This window comes from Schistocerca gregaria, chromosome 7 (genome assembly GCF_023897955.1).
Source record: "Schistocerca gregaria isolate iqSchGreg1 chromosome 7, iqSchGreg1.2, whole genome shotgun sequence".
Lineage (NCBI taxonomy): Eukaryota > Metazoa > Arthropoda > Insecta > Orthoptera > Acrididae > Schistocerca > Schistocerca gregaria.
The window spans coordinates 224,165,853-224,191,832 of record NC_064926.1 but is presented as its reverse complement, the minus strand read 5'-3'; the positions used below and the strand labels follow the sequence as shown (position 1 = coordinate 224,191,832).

General features: G+C 42.4%; 1 protein-coding gene across 2 annotated transcripts in view; it reads left to right on the top strand.

Moving 5' to 3' along the window:
- Nucleotides 1-25,980, top strand: part of LOC126282266 (lysoplasmalogenase-like protein TMEM86A) — a 437,733-nt gene that overhangs the window by 349,759 nt on the left and 61,994 nt on the right. For both annotated transcript variants that reach the window (XM_049981876.1, XM_049981875.1), the window contains exon 2: nt 8,093-8,262. In XM_049981876.1, the coding sequence (XP_049837833.1) occupies nt 8,093-8,262 (170 nt within the window). The remainder of the gene's footprint in view (nt 1-8,092; nt 8,263-25,980) is intronic.

The following is a 25,980-nucleotide window of genomic DNA, read 5'->3' as shown; positions in this document are numbered from 1 at the left end:
TACATTACACCAAGGGGAAATTTTGTCAAGGCGTTTCTGCAACGCCTTACGACTGTCAAACGACTATACTTTCCTGTTCATAACAGCGTTACCAGTGAACAATCCTATAGTGCTCCTGATCGCGCCTTATCAGCCAAGGACAAGAGAATAAAGACTAGTTTTCGTGCTAGATTTTTTTACGCTATATTGGACACAGTCCAGTAAATAAAACATTATTCCAACACCCTCTCGCCTTCCCGCTCCCCTTCTTTCCCTGTAATCCAGCACGCGAGCTTGCGTTTTGTATTTTCCGTTGCATGTTGTGCGCGCGTGTTAATGCTAAACTTAATATAGAGAAGGTTGTAAACGTGACAGTGACGTGAGACTGCTGGTGTTAAACTTGACTTGGAGTAATTGATTTGGGATTTATTTATCGCGCTATCTTTTACTGAAACATATAAAGTTCGGTGGAGGCCAGCTGTTGGTGTAGGGGAGCGACAAAGTGTAGGTTGGTGTCTCCTAATGTTGAGGGACGAATGACGAATCGAATCACACGTGAGAGTACGACGAAGGCTCACGATTGTGAAACTCAACCTTTAGCTGAAAATTACAGTAGATAAATTACACACTCAAAACAAAAACAAAAAATAAACCGCACTAAGAAGGAGTTGTCCGAATGACGGTAATAGGTAAATGTGATGTGCATGTACAGACAAATTGTTTCAATTTCAGAAAAAAATGATTTTATTCAGGAGAAACAGCTTCACAAACAAAGCAAGTAAAATGCGTAGCTCCACCTCTGGTCCTTACGCAAGCAGTTATTCGGCTTGGCATGATTGACGGAGTTGCAGGAAGTGCTACTGACAAGGAATTTCAGATGGATTCCGTATTGCTGGATTTCCGGAAGGCTTTAGACACTGTACCACACAAGCGGCTCGTAGTGAAATTGCGTACTTATGGTATATCGCCTCAGTTATGTGACTGGATTTGTGATTTCCTGTCAGAGAGGTCACAGTTCGTAGTAATTGACGGAAAGTCATTGAGTAAAACAGAAGTGATTTCTGGCGTTCCCCAAGGTAGTGTTACAGGCCCTATGCTGTTCATTACCTATATAAACGATTTGGGGGACAACCAGAGCAGCTGTCTTCGGTTGTTTGCAGATGATGCTGTCGTTTATCGTCTAACATAGTCATCAGAAGATCAAAACAAATTGCGGAACGATTTAGAAAAGATATCTGAATGGTGCGAAGAGTGGCAGTTGAACCTAAGTAACCAAAAGTGTGAGGTCATCCACATGAGTGCTAAAAAGAACTGGTTAAACTTTGGTTACACGATAAATCAGTTTCATCTAAACGCCGCAAATTCAACTAAATACCTAGGTATCACAATTACAAACAACTAGGAAGGAGCACACAGAAAATGTTTTGGGGAAGGCTAACATAAGGCTGCGTTTTATTGACAGGACACTTAGAAAATTTAACAGACCTACTAAGGAGACAGCGTACACTACGCTCGTCCGTCCTCATTTAGAATACTGCTGCGCGGTGTGGGATCCTTACCAGATAGAACTGACGGAGTACATCGCAAAAGTTCAAAGAAAGGCAGCACGTTTTATATTATCGCGAAATAAGGGAGAGAGTGTCACAGAAATGATACAGGATTTGGGCTGGACATCATTAAAAGAAAGGCGTTTTACGTTGCGACGGAATCTTCTCACGAAATTCCGATGACCAACTTTCTCCTTTGAATGCGAAAATATTTTGTTGACAGCGACCTGCGTAGGGAGGAACTATCACCACGATAAAATAAGGGAAATCGGAGGTCGTACGGAAAGATATAGGTGTTCATTCTTTCCGCGCGCTTTCAAGATTGGAATAATAGAGAATTGTGAAGGTGGTTCGATGAACTCTCTGCCAGGCACTTAAATGTGATTTGCAGAGTATCCATGCAGATTTAGATATAGATGTAGCTGTCCTACTGAGGGATCATCATTATCATCATCAGTTATCTGCTATATTAGCAGGTCCTTTGCCTCTCCATTTTCTGCGATCCATTGATTCCTTCTTAAGGCTGCTGTATGTTGTACCATCCATCATGTCAGCCAGTAACTGGAATCTTTTCCTTCTTCGCTTCCTTTTCCCTTCTACATAACCTTCTAAAACTGTTTTTATCAGTCAGTCATTCTTTCTTAATATATGCCCAATCCAATTTCTTTTTCTTCTCTTTATTACATCTAGTAACTGTCTTTTCTCTCCCACTCTTCTCAGTACCTCTTCATTTTTTAATCTGTCCATCTAACTTATTCTTTCCATCCTCCGCCATGTCCAGATCTCAAAATCCTCCAGCTTTTCTCTGTCTTTTTTGCCACAGGGATATCGTGCCAAATTCTGTCCAATTGGTACGTTAGATCGTCAAAATCCCGAGTCGATTGGAGGATGCTGCCCATAACCCTCCAGACTTCGTTAGTTGGAGAGATATCCGGCGACCTTGCCGACGAAGGTAGGACTTGGCAAGCACGAACACAAGCAGTAGAAACCTTCACCCTGTTGGGCGGACATTATCTTGCTGAAATATAATCCCAGGATTGCTTGTCGTGAAGGGCAACCAAAGGGGACGCAGAACACTGTCGATCTAGCGCTGTGCTGTCAGGACTACCACTGTCCAGTCATCTCCTGAGACTTAGCTGGACATCGGGGCTCGTTTTGAAGCGGGACTCATCACTGAAGACAGTTCTACTCCAGACCTGTGAAGTGGGTGTAGACGCATCAAACAATGGCTGGATACCAACGTGACTGTCTCCTGGCATACGACTTGATAACCAGAAGTTGCGGTCTGGGGTGCTATTTCTTTACATCGTTGGACCCCTTTGGTTGTCTTCCGCGGCACACTTACAACACAGAGGTACGTCGATGATATTGTATGGTCCGTTGTCGCCCTTCACGGCTAGCCATCCTGGGCTTATATTTCAGCAAGATTACGCCCGCCTGCACATGGTGAAATCTGCTAACTCCTTACCTTCGTGCTTTCCATACCCTATCTTCGCAAGCAAGATCGCCAGATCACTCCCTAATTGAGAACGTTTTTGGGAACATTATGGGTAGGGTCCACCAACCAGCTCGGGATTTGATGAGCCAACGTGCCATTTTGTCAAATGGTTCAAATGGCTCTAAGCACTATGGGAGTTAACATCTGAGATCTGAGGTCATCAGTCGCCTAGAACTTAGAACTAATTAAACCTAACTAACCTAAGGACATGACACACATCCATGCCCGAGGCAGGATTCGAAACTGCGACCTTAGCGGCCGCCCGGCTCCAGACTGTAGCGCCTAGAACCGCACGGCCACTCCGGCCGGCGCCATATTGTCAGAATTTGGCATGATTTCCCTCAGGACATCGAATACCTCTGTCAGTGCCAAGCCAAATAAATGCTTGCATAAGGGCCAGAAGCGGACAAACGCATTATTATGCTTAGTTTGCGAAGCTCTTTCTCTTGGAATTAATCATCCAATTTTTCTGAAATTACAACTATGTGTTTGTACATGTACAACCATCACATCTACAGATTTTTGTCCCATTCTGGCGATTCCTTCCTGGTGCGTAGGTTTTTTTTTAAGTAGTGTGTTTGCAGTAGGTACAATGTTTACGTTGGTAACACGTGAGAAAGAAAATATATACACTTGAAAAATATATAGGACGAGTGTTGAATAGGGACTAAAAGCAGGAAACGATCCCTGAGAAAATAAAGGGTAAATAAGGTCATATGGACACATGGGTATAAACGCGTTCCAAGGTAAGTCACTCGAAGGTCGAGATCAGAGCTCTCTCAGAGTTTAGTTTCAGTGACTGAAAGCTCACTTCAGAACACAAGAGGCAAGTCGGAGTGTTCTGTCTGTACTAGAGTTTACATTCTGCACTCAAGAGGACAGTAACGTTGTCCATGAGCAGAGTGAGTCGGCAACAGATGCCCCTGGTGCCTATGTGTGAGCGCGCCGTTGTCGTCGACTTTACTACCCTCTTGAGCGTGAAGCTAAAACACTAGTACAGACAAAACATTTTCACTTCTCAAGGATGCTTTCAGTCATTGAAAACTAGACAGATAACATTTGTCTCTGACAAAATATCTTTACTTCCCTTGAAAGACACTTAGGGCCGCATGTCCAAATGACCTTTTTTACTCTTATCCTCGGGGATCGTTTCCAGCTGTTTGCTCTCATTTAGCATAATCACCATGTGTAAAACGAATAAACGGAAAGTAAGAATGTTCATTCAAAGCAGATACTATTTAGTTTGGTCTAATTTTTGGAAGTACCATTGCTCGAGTGGTTCTCCATTGAAGAAACGCTCCCGAACCTAATCGTGGAATCTGTCCACCGATTTACGGCACGTCTCGCGTCAGATATTGACGAGTTCTTACCGAACTGGTGTATGTAATGGCTCAGTATTCGCAGGGCAACGTGAGTAGACCGTGGCCTTACATACGTTAGCCAGCAAGTTTTTAAACTGTGCCCATTGTAACATAGAGTGCAATCGACGAGAAATAATGTATTGCGATCCTTCATATTGAGTTAACTCTGCCGCCTTAATACACTGAAGCGCTAGAGGAACTGGTATAGGCATGCGTACTGAAATACAAAAATGTAATCAGGCAGAATGCGGCACTGCAGTCGGCAACGCCTATATGAGACAACAAGTGTCTGGCGCAGTTGTTGGAGCGGTTGCTGCCACTACAATGGCGGATTATCAAGATTTAAGTGCGATTGTATCGCACGAGCGATGGGACACAGCATCTCCGAGGCAGCGATGACGTAGGGATTTTCGCCTTGCGACAATTTCGAGAGTGCACCGCGAATATCAGGAGTCCAGTAAAATATCAAATCTACGACATCGCTGCGGCCGAAAAAGATCCTGCACGAACGGAACCAACGACGACTGAAGGGAGTTGTTCAACGTGACAGAAGTGCAATCCTTCCACAGATTGCTGCAGATTTCAATGCTGGACTATCAAAAAGTCAGCGAAACATCAGCGATATGGGCTTTCGCAGCCGAAGGCCCACTTGTGTACCTTTGATGGCTGCTTTACGCCTCGTCTGGGCCCGTCAACACCGACATTGGACTGTTGACTGGAAACATGTCTGCGCCTGTGGCGCTCTCTCTCTCTCTCTCTCTCTCTCTCTCTCTCTCTCTCTCTACACACGTGTACGTGTTTAACAGTTGTAGCAATCTTTAAGTACATGTTAGATCGTTGCTACTTACGTAATTTCGAGTAGTGCATTCCAGTCAACTATACAAAAAAGAAAAAAAAACACACCGTAGCAACTAACGTCAGTAAATGCAGGCTTGCGTTTCTTTATCTCTGAGAACTCATAGCGTGATTATTCCCTTGCACCTTCTTACATTTAATCGGAACACGAACGTATTTGCCTGAGGTCGTTTTATAATCGGTATTGATATTCACCAGCAATTAATTCGTATAGGGATGTGCGATTTATGAGTAACTGTACAAGTTACAGCTTCAATGATTTATAAATGTTCGCTTTACTAGGTAATAGAAGTAATTGAGACGAATTTTCATTGAACTTGGGTCCACAGCAACGATATTGCCACCGTAATAAAAAAAATATTGCCAACCCCTTGATGTTCACTTCTTTAGGCAATATAAGCTGTATCGAAAACAGATTGCTGATTTTGTAAGACTACACTGTCCCAAACCACAAGTAAAGGTACGTGATCGTTATTTCATCATAAAACTTCACTCTGTGGCTTAAAGTAATTTTTGTGCGCCAAAGTATACCCTCAAGTTGCTATACGCTTGGCGAAAGATATGTTACGACATCGAAATACAAACGTCATCATTTGAAAATGTAATTAGTCTGGCTTTTAATACTTGGTCGCTTGAATGCGTGAGTGCTTCTAAATCCAAACACGTGGCTTCAGTGAGGTGTGCACATTGCTGTCTTCCACCCTTCATCGAACTCCCACATCTGCAATATGAGGACTAATATAAGTAGTATCAGGTGTGTGGGATACCTTTGTTTTGCGCTGTTGTTGTTGATTTAAGCAGTGGATTTTGACCTGTTGATTGAAAATCTAATGATACACTGAATTCAGTGAATTAAGTATAATTCTCTTCCTATGATATGATACTGTATTACTTCGTTTCTCTCTAGTAAAATGTCACTTGGGGTAGAATGCAACCTTTTGCAAGGAAATGACACAGACCACTGTTTTTATGATTGAGTTTTGTTCGAAGCAGGTTTCGTGCGGTTTCCAGCGTTAGAAATCCAATCTGTCCCTTATTAGAAAGTTTCTAGTACCAAATTTAAATGTTGAATTAAAGAATATATTACAAACCCCTAAGTATCGCTCCCACATTGATCGCGAAGACAAGATTGGCCTAATTACAGCGTGCTTAAAGGCGTTTGAAAAAAATCATAATTTCTGCGATCCATACGTAAGTGAAACAGAAAGAAACCCTAATAATTGGTACGATGGGAAGTTGCCTCTGCCATGCACTTTTGTGTTTTGCTGAGTGGTTGTACTGTAAACGTAGATAAAGTAAAACTGAAAGTTGTTGGCGGAATTATTTAAATACACTACTGGCCATTAAAATTGCTACACCAAGAAGAGATGCAGATGATAAACGGGTATTCATTGGACAAATACATTATACTACAACTGATATGTGATTACATTTTCACACAATTTGGGTGCATAGATCCTGAGAAATCAGTACCCAGAACAATCACCTCCGGCCGTAATAACGGCCTTGATACGCCTGGGCATTGAGTCAAACGGAGCTTGGATGGCGTGTACAGGTACAGCTGCCCATGCAGCTTCAACACGATACCACAGTTCATCAAGAGTAGTGAGTGGCGTATTGTGGCGAGCCAGTTGCTCGGCCACCATTGACCAGACGTTTTCAATTGGTGAGAGATCTGGAGAATGTGCTGGCCAGGGCAGGAGTCGAACATTTTCTGTATCCAGAAAGGCCCGTACAGGACCTGCAACATGAGGTCGTGCATTATCCTGCTGAAATGTATGGTTTCACAGGGATCGAATGAAGGGTAGAGCCACGGGTCGTAACACATCTGAAATGTAACGTCCACTGTTCAAAGTGCCGTCAGTGCGAACAAGAGGTGACGGAGACGTGTAACCAATTACACACCATACCATCACGCTGGGTGAGACGCCAGTATGGCGATGACGAATACACGCTTCCAATGTTCGTTCACCGCGATGTCGCCAAACACGGATGCGACCATCATGATGCTGTAAGCAGAACCTGGATTCATCCGAAAAAGTGACATTTTGCCATTCGTGCACCCAGGTTCGTCGTTGAGTACACAATTGTAGACGCTCCTATCTGTGATGCAGCGTCAAGGGTAACCGCAGCCATGGTCTCCGAGCTGATAGTCCATGTTGCCGCAAATGTTGTCTAACTCTTCGTGCAGATGGTTGTTGTCTTGCAAACGTTCCCATATGTTGACACACAGGGATCGAGACGTGGTTGCACGATCCGTTACAGCCATGCGGATAAGATGCCTGTCATCTCGACTGCTAGTGATACGAGGCCGTTAGGATCCAGCACGGCGTTCCGTATTACCCTCCTGAACCCACCAATTCCATGTTCTGCTAACAGTCATTGGATGTCGACCAACGCGAGCAGCAATGTCGCGATACGATAAACCGCAATCGCGATAGGCTACAATCTGACCTTTATCAAAACTGGAAACTTGATGGTACTCATTCGTCCTCCTTACACGAGGCATCACAACAACGTTTCACCAGGCAACGCCAGTTAACTGCTGTTTGTGTATGAGAAATCGGTTGGAAACTTCCCTCATGTCAGCACGTTGTAGGTATCGCCACCGGCGCCAACCTTGCGTCAATGCTCTGAAAAGCGAATCATTTGCATATCACAGCATCTCCTTCCTGTCGGTTAAATTTCGCGTCTGTAGCACGTCATCTTCGTTGTGTAGCAATTTTAATGGCCAGTAGTGTAAGAAGCCTTGTGTGGCCACTGGGGACAAAGGAGAAGTTGGTAAGAGCAGTTAAACCCGTTGACGATATCAGAGAACAGCTCAGAAGAAGGCGCTGCCTCTTTTGTTGCAGCTGAAGAGCGTGGGCCCGAAGCTGGTGCCGTTCTTCAAGACGGTGGCCATCTACTTCGTGCTGTTCATCCCGGTGGAGCGGCCGTCGTGGGCGGCCACACTCGTCAAGTGCCTGCCCATCGTCTGCCTCATCGGCTTCGTCCTGCTGCACGGCATCAGCCTCGGCGATGAGTGAGTACACACGACCAGCTGCGAGCTTGATAACCATGCATGACCAAGCAGTCGTCGCAAGAATCTTTGCCAGTTCGTTGGGTAGCTTTTCACAAGCATTCGGATTGTCCAAACTGTGTAAGTGCCGCGGAACAAGAAAGCAGTCCCTAGAAGGACTGGACCCTTTTATTGACAAATGATGTGACAGGTTGTGGTGTGCGTACTGTTATACCTTCGGTACATACACCATCTGATTATTTGACTTGTCGCTCTAACAAAGTAGGCGAGTGTCAGCAATATGTCTCGTGCTCTTATAGTGGCGTGTTTATTTTCACACACATTTATTAAAATAATGAAAATCATAGATATTGTGTAACTTGATTCTGGATGCTGTTTACAATTGACAATCTGAAGTTCCTTTGGTTTTGGTACGTTAATCTTATTCTCATATATCAAGTGTCTATACATTTCTCTTCATAGCTATGTACAGGAATATGATAAATATGATAAAATTATTAGGCGCAGACTGATACTTGACTACAGACTAATGCAGACTGACTAATCGGAGGCCTGTACACTCGTTATAATACCTCGCGCGTTCAGGTATAACTGCGCGAGTGTGATCCGCGAGGAGAAAGGGTTCTACGTTAGTAGCAATCTCAATGGCTGCATTAGATATTAATACGCGGATCGGCGGAAGCAGAATTTGGTCCGTCTCTAAGACAGCGCCATCTCGTAGTGCGGAGACGGACGAGCGCTGCGCCTGCGCTGTTGTGCTTAGCGGGGCGAGCTCTAGTAGCAAAGTTCTGTACGCGCTGACTACGCGGAACTATGTACACAACACAGGTATTCTATTATTGTAGTAGTATATGATTACATATAACAAATTGAGACTAGATGAAACATACGTCACAATAAGGGGTGCCCAAACACTCGCATCCCCCAGGCCTCCCCGCTCCCCCTGGCGGCAACACAGTCGTGTATTTTCGCATGGAAACGATCATAAACGTGCCTAATGGCATCCTGAGATGTACTGCCCCAATCAGCTTGCACCTTTTGTTGCAATTTGGCAATGGTTTTTACAGGCTCAGGAGAAATTTAAGTTCCTGCTTCGCCATGCTGCAGACGTGTTACTTGGCGAGAGATCTGTTGCTGTTGAATGACATTTTCACTCTGCAGTGGAGTGTGTGCTGAAATGAAACTGTGTGCCGGACCGGGAATCGAACTCGGGACCTTTGCCATTCGTGGGTAAGTGCTCTACTGACTGAGATACCCAAGCTCTACTCAAGACACGTTCTCACCATTCATCAATTTTCTGCAGGTCGTTCTGCAAATTCTGTCGTTGCTACTTCGTTGTAGACAACTGCATAATCTGCGTATAGCCTTAAAGAGCATCTGATGCTTTCTACTAGATCAGTTCCATATATTGTAAACAGCAAGGGTACTATCACACTTCTCTATGGTACTCCGGATATTACGAGGGTCACTCCAAAAGAAATGCACACTATTTTTTTTTTTAATCCATCTTTTACTTTACATGTTTGACAGTTTAACAGCGTGTAGATACATCCTTTAGGAACAATATTTTCATTTCTCCACATAATTTCAATCCCTCTCAACTGCCTTACGCCATCTTGGAACCAGCGCCTGTATACCTGCACGGTAAAATTCTGGACCAACCTGTTGGAGCCACTGTTTGGCAGCGTGCACAATGGAGTCATCATCTTCAAACCTTGTTCCACGAAGAGATTCTTTCAGTTTCCCTAAGAGATATTAGTCACATGGACCCAGGTCAGGGCTGTAAGGGCGTGTTTCAGTGTTGTCTATCCGAGTTTTGTGATCGCTTGCATGGTTTTTTGTCTGACATGTGGCCGTGCATTGTGCTGCAACAGCAAAACATCTTGCTTTTGCCGATGTGGTCGAACAGGACTCAGTCGAGCTTGAAGTTTCTTCACTGCCATCACATATGCATCAGAATTGGCATGATGTCCACAAGCAAGAGTCCTTCGGAATCGGAAAACACCGTAGCCGTAACTTCTCCAGCAGAAGGTGTGGATTTGAATTTTTTTTTTTCTTGGGTGAATTTGCATGATGCCACTCCACTGATTGCCTCCTAATCTCTGGTGAAAAATGATGGAGCCATGTTTCATCACCTGTCACAATTCTTCCAAGAAATTCATCTTCACCATTCTCGTACTGTTCCAAAGGTTCTCTGCATACCGTTTTTCTTGTTTCTTTGTGAGCCACTGTCAATATCTTGGGAACCCACCTGGCACAAACCATTTTTAACGCCATCACTTTTAGTATTCTGCAAACACTTCCTTCCCCTATCCCAACGTAGCGTGACAATTCGTTCACTGTGATGCGTCTGTCAGCAGTCACCACTTCGTTAACTCTCTGCACATTGTCTGGAGTGTGTGCAGTACGAGGCCTGCCGCTGCGAGGACAATCCTCAATATTGCCGTGCCCGCTTTCATCGCGTAACGTGCTTGCCCTCCGAATAACTGTACTGCGATCGACAGCAGCATGTCCATATACTTTTCTCAGCCTCTTGTGGATGTTCCCCACTGTCTCGTTTTCACAGCACAGCCGTGAGTTTCTTCGTCTCAAGCAAATCAACGCCAACGAATGTCTTTCGTCAAGTCTCCAAAAACATGGAAATCATACGGGGAGTTACCGGACTTTTATGGAGGATGTGTAATGGCTTTCGATAAAGACATTCGCTGCCGTCTGTTTGCTTCGGACGAAGCATTCCTGCTAAAGCAATTCAACACATACTGTTAGGTTAGCGTGACATCTGGAACTTTGTCTCGGGTTTTGCCAGAGACTTTTAGCGGGTTGCGAATCCAAGGAAACAAAGAGACACTCAGGACTTCTGAGGTTCTGTCCGCCAAGCACAGTCTTAGTTAGATCATTTGAAAGTTTTTAATCGAAATTATGTGGAGCGATTCAGTTTACAGCGTACGTATACATGATAAGTTTTAAAGTTAATGAATACATTTCTCTGCCGTACTCATTTGACTACACTTAAGAATCAAGTTTTTGTTTATTTACGGGCTACCAGGTTTTAAATAAAATTTCTTCTGTGTAGTAGTAGTTGCCTTGAAGACATAATCGTGGTTTAGATTTAAGATCTGTTTTGCTACCTGTCAGACTTTTATATAATTGGGCAAATGGTCAAAGGTTTTTTTAGATGCATATTCAATGTTTCTGTGCCACTGACAGCTATAATAATGAGTAAGAAGTCTTTTTTTTCTAGTTTAGTAGGTATGGAATAACGGATATCAGTATTCTTGCCAAATTTTGAATGACTGTTTATGAAGAACTTCGTTTGCGACAATACATAAATTATGAAGGGAAGTGAACATGTCTATCTCCTTGAAGATGTACCTGCGTTATTACTGCGGATGATCTACTATTCCAAAATATTCCGTGGCTCTACTCTCTCATCTTTCTCTCCTTGCGAAGCATTACATAAAATTCTTACGGTTATAAGCAGCCTCCTAGAATTATGTGGTTCGTTAAGACCTGCGCCATGTAGCTTGATTTCGGCTTTATACAGGGTGCACTCTTCTTTTTAAGAATGAAATGATACGACACTAGCTAACGCAATTACTCTCCTTAAAAGTATTAATACAAACAACATCTTTACAAAAGTAATGATTTTCTGTCTATAAAATTTTCTACGTGATGTAATGAAAACAAATGTAATTCGGCGTAATTTCTGTTATCCATGACTAATTATATAAGTAATAAAAAATTTGCGTCGGCAACTGCAATGTTTCTAAAAACTGTATTGACGTCAAGTAGTAATTAGACCTTCCCTTTAAGAACTGCAGATCTATAATTACGTCAATCGGAGGCTTTCGTAACAACTCGTTTCTCATTATTAAATGCACCAATAATACAGATATGTAATGAATACCGATACCTACTCAGAGATAACTCCCGCTAAATTAATGTTCAATCTCAAACTACATTGTTTTGATGCTTGACAATTATTAGATAGTATTATCTATATTGCGCTCCCTTTATTACCCCTGCTACAAAAATCGTGATCTGACTGCACGATCAAATCTTTCTTCTTCCTAATATCAAAGATAAATACCAGCCTGTAATTATCTGTTTCAAATCACTACTCGCATCATGTCAAGCGTTGACATGTTTTCAGTACGTAAAACACCTAATGCTGGCTTTGACTTTTATAGACCCATAACATTACTTTTTCATAAAGATACTTTTTCAGGAACTTGATCCAATATATTATTTCCTTCAAAAATACAGTGATATGCAAAGTTTATGGACGAAAGTAACTTTCACGTGTGTCACTGTCAAGAACATAGATCGATGAAACTTAAGGTATATTATACAAAGTATGTGAGAGTAATATGCAATGAGACGAAAAGAGATGGCAATTTTAATCAAAGGCAATAATTTCACTGAAGTCACCGCGATTTATGACGGTTCCCAGGATATTACAAAAGGCTGGACACGGTTCTTACTAGCGTGTATCATCACCACGGATGGCAGTGCATGATCTGCAACGTGCTCCCATGCTGGCCACAAAGTGGTAAGAAGTTCTTGTAAGAGTGTGCCATTCCTCCACCAGCTCAGTTGACGTGGCGCCTATCGTACAAAGAGGGAGGCATTGTGCAGCTATACTACCAGGACCATGGTACTGCCGTGATGTATACCTCAGGAAGTTTCTAACTACCATTACTCGTCTCTCGTTTAACTTTGGGTGGTACCGGCTTCTTTTGACTGATTTGACCCTGAGTGTTTGCGGCACGGATGAGGTTGGTTTCGTTTTGTTTCGCTTTAGGGCGCAAAAAAAAAAAAAAAAAAAAAAAAAAAAACTGGCGTCATACGCACCCAAGTCAAAAACTATAGAACACGAAGACAGTCGATTTGCTGCAGTGCTTGATGCTTAGTGGACAACAAATCACTACTCGCAACATATTATGCGTTGACATAAATACTAAGTGCCAAAGAAACTGGTATAGGCATGTGTATTCAAATACAGATATATGTAAACTGGCAGAATACGGAGCTGTGGTCGGAATGCCTTTATAAGACAAGTGTTTTTCGCAGTTGCTAGATGGGTTACCGTTGGTACAGTGTCAGGTTATCAAGATATAAGTGATGTTGAACGTGGTGTTACAGCCGACGCGCGACCGGTAGGAAACAGCATCTCCGAGGTAGCGATGAAGTGGGGATTTTCCCGTACAACCATTTCACGAGTTTATCGAGAATATCAGGAATCTGGTAAAACATCGCTGCGGCATGCGGAGGACCCGTGTTCGATTCACGGTGCTGCCAGGAAATTTTTTTTTTGGTGGAATGATCGAAATGTGGTCCAATCAGCCTCGAAATACGAATTGAAAAAATGGTTCAAATGGCTCTGAGCACTATGGGACTTAACATCTGAGACGATCAGTCTCCTAGAACATAGAACTACTTAAACCTAACTAACCTGAGGACATCGCACACATCCATGCCCGAGGTAGGATTCGAACCTGCGACCGTGACGGTCGCGCGGTTCCAGACTGTAGCGCCTTGAACCGCTCGGCCACTCTGACCGGCCAGTGCGAATTGAGAAGCTGCAGAGTGAAAAGTAGCGGCCCCAGTTTCGTTAAACCGACAGTGGCCGGGAGGGGACAAACTAGTGTCACCTCAATTTTCAACCCAATCTTACTGGAAAGACGTACTTGCCCAGAACATTTGTCGACTGTAATAGAGTTTCGTGCCTGCATCGAGTTCTACGGAAGCACCGTAACGTTTACGGGTGGACCCTCGGAAATCGTGACAAACTCGGAAGAAAAAGCCAAATATTTGTGTCACGCAAGAATGCAAATGTCGTTGCTGCCCGTTTCTCATTGCAGAATATACGTCTTTTGAATTAATGAGAAAATGCGAAGCTGTATATAACGATATTAGCGCATAGCGGACGCTAACCTAATTCTACTTCGTAAACTTTGTGCCCCTATCCACTACAGTACAGTACTTCTGTCATCTTTCATCTTGCGATGTCCTGAAGGTTTTTGCCACTGATATGTCTTCAAGTGATATTATAACAGATCGTACCAGGAGTGGCGTATTTACGACAGATCTCCAATGCACTGTCGCCGTGAAATGTGATACTCTCATGACACGCAAGTTACAATACGAAAACAAAAATCTAACATTGCGTCTCTAGAATCTTAATATGTCGACTATAATCGAGTTTTATGCTCACATCCAGCCGTATGGAAAACACGTCATCTGGACATCACTTCCCAGTAAGATTCGGGTGAAAGTAGCTTCTCTTCGGCCGGGAGAGCGGTGCACTTACCGCACACTCCTCCATACCGTATCAAAATGACGCCATTGGCTGAGGATGATACGATGGACAGGCGGTACCAATTGGCCCATCTGTGGGTAGAAGGGCGGTGTTTTAGTTGTCTTTGTATGTCACTTTGAGTGAGTGCTGAACAAAGCAAAAATGTCCCACTGGAACATCACGGCGGTCGTTTGGCCTTGCTACGGCGCCACGATTCAGTAAGTTACCTCGGACACTATGAATCTTATCATAACGTAGTTGTTCGTTTCTCGCAGTCTCTGTTCAGTGCATCAAGGCTGCTTCAAGTGCACAAAAATTCGCTTCCGGTGACAGCAAGTAAAATACCTCTTTGCACCCTGTTTGGATGAAGTGAGGTATGGAATAAATCGGTTTCTCCGCGAAATCGAACTCTGTTAAAATGCTTACATGCTTGTCTGAAACAACAGTCACTGTTGACAGTCCGCGGCTGTACGAAATATTTAGACATGAATTCGCTGACTTCGAATGCTTTGACACGAGCTGTGTTAGGTACAGATCTGCTACCTTTCCCGAAATCATTTAAAACCGCCAACGTTCCGTCATCCATTCTTTTAAAAGACTTAGCAGTTTAGGCAACCGAAGAGCCACAAATTTAACCAGGCGCTAGTGGGAATTTTCTGTAGGGAACGCAGTATTTGAGAGGTAACTGCTGACTTTATCAGCTATCTACTGAGAAGTTCAGACAACTAAGTGAATGCAAAAAAATACGTTTACGGCTTTTAGACGATACGGTAGCCTCCACCTCGTTGTCATGGAAGTTAAAATCTTCTGGGTTATTAGGCAGCGTCATATTTTCTCTAAAATAATCGACGTTTCGATGCGTCTGCTGAGATCTTCCTCAGGATCTTCCGGTGTCCACTACTGCTAGAACACTGCAGTGGACACTGGAAAATCCTGAGGAAGATCCCATGAGAGGTGTGAGACGACCATTATTTTAGAGAAAATATGACTTGGCCTAATAATGCAGAAGATTTTAACTTCAGCTACTGCAGTGTTGATAACTAAGAAATTGTTTCTATAGTTACTACTGAAGAACATAGTTTGTGTGGCATACGTTCAATGGAGACGACCAGATTTTAGTGATACACCCAACGATGTTTAGTGTTACTAATGCCTCTACGAACAACTGTGTTAAAGACGTGGAAGTGCCTAATTGTATTTTCGTACGCAAAGCCGTCTTTAACGGTCATATTCGCGTTGTGGAGTAACCAATGTTTAATGATAACATGACTTTGTGATCCATCTTCTTAGGGCTCATACAATACACACGTACGTGCAAAGTAAGGGTGCAGGACCTGATAATCTGTTGAAATTATCGTGTGCTTAGCAACGATTGCTGCATCATAGCAGCTGCACTCTTAGAAGTACCAAGAGGAAAACTCTGCGCAAAATGTATCTGTACCTATGCATATGCTCTGTAGGACACAGTTAAGTGTATGGAAAGGGGCCGCGCGGGATTAGCCGAGCGATCTAGGCGGTGCAGCCATGGACTGTGCGGCTGGTCCCGGCGGAGGTTCGTGTCCTCCCTCGGGCATGGGTGTGTGTGTGTGTGTGTGTGTGTGTGTGTGTGTGTGTGTGTGTTTGTCCTTAGGATAGTTTAGGTTAAGTACTGTGTAAGCTTAGGGACTGATGACCTTAGCAATTACGTCCCATAGGATTTCACACACATTTGAACATGTTTTTATGGAAGGGTATTTCGTACCAGCACTGCAGACTTTTACTTTGTCGTATGCCGCACAAGGTGGACAAAATGTCTATTTGACCTAAACACGGTAATTTTTCTTCTCTCAACAAATCAGTCTCATTTCCGCTTCCCCTACTGCTGATTTCACATCTTCGTCCCCTTTCATTTCGCTTAGAAGTAGTATTATTATTATTATTCCATACTTACAAGATGTGACAGGCTCCTGATGCTTATTCCCAATACTGCGATTACATCCTGTCAAGTTAATTTTCCTTTCGCCTTTATCCTCGTCACCTAAAGAGAACTCATTTCTGGGGTCAAGAGGACGATCAGATTCCATCCTTCTATTTTGACCCATACGTCTGTTTGACGTCATGGGTTTAAGATGCGCAGGTCTTAAGCAGTCTGTTATTAAATGTTATGTGTGGTTGCCTTAGTGAGTAGTGTACTCTACGTTGTTACTAAACTATACTGTTTATTCCAAATATGTAGTGATGTATGAGGGTGTGTGTGGAGTGGAACCTGAGAGCACAGCGGAAGTTCGCGATAGAGCAACTAGTAGTGATTGTATTTTTATTTTTTTTCTCGCAGATATTTGGCAGTACCTTTCTCTATTAGGCAAGATTCCCGAGAGTAAGATTAGGCAGTAACTTAAGAGGACAACTTAAGTAATTGTAGCGTGTGAAACGGTTTGTAATTATAATTATCATGTTGTTTCTTACAATTTTGGTTTTGTAATGTGTCAGGGTTCTGGAAGGTGAGATTAACCAGGAACCTAAGAACATAGCCCAATCGGTCGTGTATGAAACCAGCATTGATATTAACAATTTTGGTTTTTACAGGTATTTGACTTTTTTCGAACGTGATGTCACGAAGGCGCTGCGAATATGAAATAAGTTTGTCCTCATAGAGGTCATGCAAGTAATAATTCAGTTGATGGGATAGTGTGTTTGGTTGTTTACTTGTTTACTTGTTTGTGGTTTTGACCTGTTAATTTTCGTTTGTCGTGCGATTATAATAATTTTATGTATTTCTTTCGGTTTATTATCAAGGAATTCGTGCGTGTTACCTTTCGATTATGTAGTTGTTTTGTAGGGGAGCACGAATACTGGTATCCGTGTGACCTATATAGGTCAATAGATTTATACGATTCCAATTGTGTGTTTCGTGTATTTTTTTCTTTCTGTTTTCCTTAGATGATTGTGCATGCGCGATTTTTTAGATTTCTTTGGTTGCCTTGGAATGATCTTGGCTTTATTAACTTTATTTTTTAGTTTGTCCCTGCCCACAACCCTGTCATTCCCGCGACTGTACCGTAAATCTCATTTTATTAGCTCACTGAAATATTTCGCATGCTTTTTGTTGTGGACCTTAATTGCCGATCTTGTCGTCGTTATTTTGATACATGTAATCGGTATATTATTAACTAGCTCTTTTCTCGAAATATGGCGTCATAAGTCAGAGCAAATCAGTGTAACCGGACCTTGCTTTATTCCCCCATTCTGTTGGCAAAGTGCAATACTGCCTAAGTCCTTCATGGTTTTTTTTTCACAGTCACCCAGCGACAGTACTTCTATCATCTATATACGGTGCCTCCTTCGTTTATTAGTCTTGTTATGATATTCAGTCCGAAGCTGTCCGCGTTACCCTTGTGCAAGCACTTCTCTCTGCATAACTGCGATTTGTATATTCTCTACTCCAGCCATCATCAGTTGTTCTGCTGCCCAGATAGCAAGACTTTATCAAATTCTTTCATCATCTGATTTAACTGGACTACATATCATTACCCTTATTTTACTTTTATTGATGTTCATCTTCTTTTTAAGGCCACACTCAATTGAGTTCATTTACTCTTCCAAGGCCTTCGCTGTCTCTGAATTACAATGTCATCGGCAAACCCCAAAGTTTTTGCTTTTTACCCGTGGACTTTAATTCCATTTACAAATTTCTACTTGATTTTCTTCTCTGCTAGCTCAATCTACAGACGCTCAACTGCTGCTTTCCGCTCAGATCGTTAGACTTTTTTTATGGTATTAACGGATAACTGAAGTGCATTTAGACCAAGGGTTCCCAAACTTTTCTTCTGACAGAGCGCTTTGAGAATCCTGTTTTTTAATACAACTTGTTTATTATGAAGGTAAACACAATTTTTAAAAAATGAGCAAAACCTGTTTTACTCAGTAGTTACTTCAATTTCAAATCATAACTAATAACACAGAAATCATAGCAAAATTTGAAAAAATAGTATCGTTAAAATATCGAATAACCGCCATTTTATTAATAGTTATTCGCGGAACCTTTACTCCCTTCCTACGGAACACAGTTTGGGAAACCCTGATAAAGACTTCATTTTTGGCTTAATATATGGCTGTCCCAGTTTTGCGTGACCTCTACGTTCATTGTACTATAAAAAGTGTTAACGTAGACCTTCACCCAAAATATTCCTTGGCAAGTCAGAGCTATTGGGGATTTGTTCACATCTAGACAAATAATTACGAACAGATAAAGTGCAGAAACTCGCTGTAGACGGCAAACCACGCGATGTTTATTTACCTATTGCTCACAGTATTGCTTCTGTACTTCGTGCAGGTTCTCGAGGCCTTGGAAACGCTGGTGAAGTGGTGGTATCATTAATGCGAGTAATTTGTGAGGTGAATGTGTTGTAGTGATAGATAACATGGGCCACAGCACACGAAAGATTCTTGGAATACAACACTTATTTCGCCTTCTCATACTATAAAATGTCCATTATTGTTGTTACTGTTACTCTTTTTCTGAATCCGGTTCTTCTCTGTCCTTCCATAGCCATAAATTTTATTTTTTCAATTTTTGGAAACTACCTTTTAAAAGAGTTAGAAGCAGCTCTCTCTTTCATGGCTCATAGGTCAAGTTGTACTAAATGACTTTTGTAATTCGTCCGCTCTGACATTCATTTTTAGGAAACTTAATAAGCGAGTAAGCTTAAGACACCGGCTATCTACTTTGGAGAGATATAGTTTTCTGTACTACAACGTAGCAGAATTGGCATTTAATTGATAAGCTTTGAGGTTGGCTGTTCTCTTCAGTCGCACTTCGTTGCAGAACCTGCCCCAGAAGGAGTTGCGTACATTGTGAGACTGAAACTGCTTTACATGGTCCTTTGTGTCCGTTACGAGCGCACTTCTTTGTCTTGGGTACCTAGTCGTTAGGAATTTAAAGACCTCGGCCACTAGCCTTTTCTTCTGTTCCTTCTACCGTATGCTGTCCCACATTTCGCAATATTTTAGCTTCATTTAGTGTATTATGTCATATTGCTATTATGTTTTATTTCCAATTCTTGCTAGCTTTACAATAGCTATAGTGTTCCATTTTGGATTTAAATTTGTCTCCTTCATATCTGTAACATATATTGCCGTTTGTATAAGTGCCTTTGTTAGCTAAATTCTTCTTTGGTCTTCCTTTTTTTTTCTAAGATTACTTGCTAGTTTCTTAACTTGTTTATAAGCCTTCCAGTTCTTAAATACACGCTCGACTCTCGCTAATCTGGCCCTCAGTAATCTGGCCTCTCAGTAATATGTCGCACATCCAAAAACATGTGCACAATGAATTATCGTTCGCAACAATGCTTTATATACTGTATTTGAAATTGTAACTTTCTTTACAGTTCGGACTCGTGTCTTCTAAAAGGAAATACATAACGCTAGACCTCAAGGAAAAACGAAATTTGAGACAAGTTAAATCGAGGTTCTTCGCAGAAAGTCATTACTGCCGAGATCAATGTTGGACGAGCAACTATTTATGACATTAAAAATAAAGATGATGTTATTCGACTGTACTTAACACAAATGGATAGTGAGGTGGGAAACCGGAAGGTTATACGAAAGAGTGAGAATGCAGAACTGAACGTAGCTGTTTGTAGATGGTTCATACAACGCAGTCAGTGGCCCGATTACAAAAGAAAAACAAGCTGCGTTTAACAAACTACTTGGCGGTAGTAACGTGTTTGCAGCGAGCGAAGGCTGGCTTTCAAACTGGAAAAAACGACATGGCATTCGGCAGTTGACAGTCACCGGAGAAATTCGCTCAGCTAACGGCAAGGATGCTGATGAGTTTGTAAGCAAGATACAGAAGATAATAGAGGGAGAAGATTTAACTGCTGATGCCTTGTATAATGCTGATGAAACAGAACTCTTTTACGAGATGCTTCCTTCAAAAACATTAGCTGCCAAGAACGAGAAGGAAGCTCGTGGTTACAAGCAACAGAAACAGCGCATTACATTAATGTCCTGTTGTAATGCAAATGGGAGTCGTAAACTACCGCTTATGGTGATAGGAAAATCCTAACATCCACGTTGCTTTCAATACACATAAATGCTTTCAATACACATAAATGTCTTGTGCAGTATTGTTCTCGGAAGGAAGCGTGGATGGACAGACTAATATTCTCTCGGTGGTACCATGAAAAGTTTGTACCAGCAGTGAGAAAAGAGCTAAAGAAGAAAAAGCTTCCTCTGAAAGCTATCATTATAATTGACAATACTCCCAGTCATCCTTTAGATGTTTTCTCCCACCCAATGAAACAGCCCTAATTCAGCACAAGGGCCTGGGGATTTTGGAATCAATTAAACGTAATTATCGACGTTCGCTTCTCGTCTCCTTGCTGAACAAGTCCACTAAAGAGACAGCTTACACTACACTCGTTCGTCCTCTGTTAGAATATTGCTGCGCGGTGTGGGATCCTTACCAGGTGGGATTGACGGAGGACATCGAAAGGGTGCAAAAAAGGGCAGCTCGTTTTGTATTATCACGTTATAGGGGAGAGAGTGTGGCAGATATGATACACGAGTTGGGATGGAAGTCATTACAGCATAGACGTTTTTCGTCGCGGCGAGACCTTTTTACGAAATTTCAGTCAACCACTTTCTCTTCCGAATGCGAAAATATTTTGAGCCCAACCTACATAGGTAGGAATGATCATCAAAATAAGAGAAATCAGAGCTCGAACAGAAAGGTTTAGGTGTTCGTTTTTCCCGCTCGCTGTTCGGGAGTGGAATAGTAGAGAGATAGTATGATTGTGGTTCGATGAACCCTCTGCCAAGCACTTAAATGTGAATTGCAGAGTAGTCATGTAGATGTAGATGTAGAACGAAAGTGAAGACGTATCTATCGAGACTGCTGAAGGCATGGAAAGCAATTAACATAAGTGATGTTGTATTCCAAACAGCCGAAGCATGGGATAAAGTGGAAAGCTCTACCATAATGAAGAGCTGGAGAAAACTGTGGCCATCCATTGATGCCGAGTTGGATCCAGTAGTGTGTGACGGCGATGAGCCAGTCAATTCGGAATTATTGATAACTTTGTACACTATGTTCCACAATCTTCCAGGAAGAGAAGAAATTGATGATGAAGATGTTACTGTAAGTGGCTAAATGAGGAAAACTGTGGTAGGGACCAAACTTTAACAGATGAAAAAATAATCAAAAGCGTGCAAGATACTAATGACGAAAGTGGTGAAGAAGAGGACATAGGAGATGAGAGCATGAAGATTTCTCACGCTGCTGGTGCTGAAGCTGACTGGAGTACATTATGCAACAATCCGATACATGCAGTACCGATGTAATGCTTGTAAAGCGGTTGTGTGATAAAGCATGCCACCGTAGAGTATCATCATTGTGACGGTTAAAAATTAGGGACGTGTTTCATTGTGAGTGATACGACTTTATAATTATGTACAGTATACATCCAAGGACTAACTTTTCTTTGAAAATTAATGTATTTTTGGATTTGATACAATATATCTTCTATATGTGAATGTAGGCTTTCCCAGTGTATACTGCTGATGAAATCTTCTCGGTCTTCCATCCGGGTAGCTGCGTCGAAAATCCGCGACGTTTCGATGAGTTTCATTCTCATCATCTTCGCTAGATCATGGGAATGTCACTCATCGAAACGTCGCGGATTTTCGACGCAGCTATCCGGATGGAAGACCGAGATGATTTCATCAGCTATATCCTCTATGTTTTAAAATTGTATCCTTCGTTTTAATAAAGTACAGTAGACTATATCCCCTATCTTTTCAAAATAAATAAAAAAAAAACAAAATAAACAAATAAAATAAATTCCACACGCTCAGTAATCTGGCACCCATATGTCAGGAATGGCCGGATTAGCGAGAGTCTAGTGTATTCTTATAGCCTAATCTACAGTTCTAATTTGCTGCCCGTTGAGTGTTTTTTTGTAGCCGCACATTTATTTTTACTTCACATCTTTCAAACATGACTTGAAATAATGATGGAAGTTTACGGCTATTTGTTTGATAAACTATAATCGATTTTGTTTTAGTTCCATTTTGCCCTTACTTAGTCCATTTACTATTTATTTTTATCCGCAATAATGAGTGAAAGACAAACAGTATTCTGGGCATCGAATTCTACTGACGTATGACGTGATGTTCCTGCTGGAGAATCATTCTTTACCATTTGTCCGATATTTGTGTGAAGTTCCCTCACCCATCCCTATATACCGGTCATCGAAACTGCAACCGCCCACCCACCACCGAGCATCATCGGGTCAAAAATATGTAGCCATCTCGGTCACGAGAGCTTATCGAAGTACAATGAAACCTAAATATCACAACATTAACCCCACTTCACTATGCAGTAATCATGTTTGATATGTTGTACCCCTGAATCCGTTGAAAATGTAAATAAAACCGCAACGTAATTAGTGACTGAGCTTTTTCATATGACGCGTTTCGTATGCTTTGGTGCATGATACGGAGGCAGTTTCGGTGTTCAACACAGGTGTATTGCTTCCGGGACACCAGTGACATCAGAATATGTACGGATTGCAGAATGATTTTGGTAAATTGGCGAGAAGAAATATTTTACTAATGTCGACCGGCATAATTAAATAATCAAGAGAAACCATAAATCTGCAAAAACCAAAAGAGTTACAGCCAGTTGTATTTTAATTTAGAATTACAATGAACAAAGAAAACTAGTCACGAACTTTAGCGAGGCCTGTCACGTCAGTCAAACCACCTCATATGCAGGTTACTCAGTCTACTTTTATTTATTGCAGATCTTTCACCTATACAGACAATAGCATATATTATTTATTTTCTACAACAGATCAAATTGCAATCTAGTATACACAGTGTCCCAGAGGGAAAGGTCAATATTCAGGGATATGACAGGAACGACAAGTCGAAGCAAAAAAACAGCCCAGTAACTATGAGCTCTAAAATATATGCCTTACGAGCTGTGAGCAGTTCTACAGTAGAAGAGATGTGATTCACAGTACAGATGATCAAGTGGTGCTTGTAGTTCTTAAAGTAATGCAGTTTAGAGCCCATGTTTTTACTTCGCATGGTCGTTCCTGTCAGATTCCTAAGGACTCACCCATTCCACTTCTCTCTCTCTCTCTCTCTCTCTCTCTCTCTCGTGTGTGTGTGTGGGGGGGGGGGGGCGAGCGGGGGGGGGGGGGTTAATTTACGTATAAAAGGTAGAAATTATTTGGAAATGTGTTCAAAAAATACAAATTATGCAGTACTGGCCATTAAATTGATACACCAAGAAAAAATGCAGATCAGATGATAACCGGGTATTCATTGGACAAATATATTATGCTAGAACTGACATGTGATTACATTTTGACGCAATTTGGGTGCAGAGATCTTGGGAAATAAGTACCCAGTACAACCACCTCTGGCCGTAATAACGACCTTGATAAGCCTGGGCATTGCGCCAAACAGAGCTTGGACGGCGTATACAGGTACAGCTGCCCATGAAGCTTCAACACGATACCACAGTTCATCAAGAGTACTAACTGGCGTATTGTGATGAGCCACTTTCTCAGCCACCGCTGACCAGACGTTTTCAATTCGTGAGAGATCCGGAGAATGTGCTGGCCAGGGCAGCAGTCGAACATTTTCTGTATCCAGAAAGGCCCGTACAGGACCTGCAACATGCGGTCGTGCAATATCCTGCTGAAATGTAGGGTTTCGCATGGATCTAATGAAGGGTAGAGCCACGGGTCGTAACACATCTGAAATGTAACGTCCACTGTTCAAAGTGCCGTCAATGCGAACAAGAGCTGACAGAGACGTGTAACCAATGACACCCCATACCATCACGCCGGGTGATACGCCAGGATGGCGATGACGAATACACGCTTCCAAAGTGCGTTCACAGCGATGCGATGTCGCCGAACACGGATGCGACCATAATGATGCTGTAAACAGAACCTGCATTCATCGGAAAAAAATAACGTTTTCCCATTCGTGCACCTAGGTTCGTCGTTGAGTACACCATCGCAGGCGCTCCTGTCTGTGATGCAACGTTAAGGGTAACCGCAGCCATGGTCTCCGAGCTGATAGTCCATGCTGCTGCAAACTACGTCGAACTGTTCATGCAGATGGTTGTTGTCTTGCAAACGTCCCCGTCTGTTGACTCAGGAGTCGAGACGTGGTTGCACGATCCGTTACAGCCTTGCAGATAAGATGCCTGTAATCTGAACTGCTAGTGATACGAGGCCGTTGGGATCCAGCACGGCGTTCCGTATTACCCTCCTGAACCCACCAATTCCATATTCTGCTAAGTCATTGGATCTCAACCAACGCGAGCAGGTATGTCACGATACGATAAATCGCAATCACGATAGGCTACAATCCGACCTTTATCAAAGTCGGAAACGTGATGGTACGCATTTCTCCTCCCTACACGAGGCATCACAACAACGTTTCACCAGGCAACGCCGGTCAAACTGTGTATGAGAAATCGGTTGGAAACTTTCCTCATGTCGGCACGTTGTAGGTGTCACCACCGGCACCAGCCTTGTGTGAATGCTCTGAAAAACTAATATAATTTGCATATCACAGCATCTTCTTCCTGTCGGTTAAATTTGGCATCTGTAGCAATTCATCTTCGTATTGCAGCAATTTTAATGGCCAGTAGTGTAGTATGAGCATGCCTTAAGACACAGTTGTCTGCAAACCAAGAGACACCATATATCCGCTACATCTGCGGTAAATTACATAAATAAAGTTGACAACCAAGTTGCACGCGACTGCAGGTATACCACGTGGGTTCTAAAATGTTACTGTTCACTAATTCACCAAAAATATTCAGCAATAAAAGTGAAAAACATTCAACATGCTGATATTTCGGCATTCTCTATTTCTCTGGAGGTATGCGCCTGAAGACAACACAGAAACGGCCTGCTGATGATACAGCAAAGCCTCCTAAAAGCGTCGAAAATAAAAAAACTTTAAATTTAATGATTGTGTACTTCGTGTCTTTAGTTATATTTTAGTAACCCTAGTCTCTTTATATTGTTTTTGCGTGATACAAATCACGTACTGTTAACTGGCCAGCAAAATACTAAGAGTTCGGTAAGCTTTCGTTGTCTTTAAGCGCCCCAAGAGCAACAGAATGCGCACGAACCCTACAGTGTATACAAATCTTCAATCGATGTCGACCCTTCGTAGGTGAGACATTACGTGGACAAAAAGAGTGCTGTATGTCGCAACAGGCGCCGGTTGCACACTGTGGCATTGACGTGCCAAGTCCGTGTTAGCAGCTCAAGAGGAATGAGACACAGCAATCATGTTGCAATGTAGATGGAACAGAGCAGCACTGCGGTCTTCAGGTGTGTGAACTGACAGGCGCCAGGGACTGACTGGCACAGTACCTAAAGCGCTGGAGGTAGCAATAT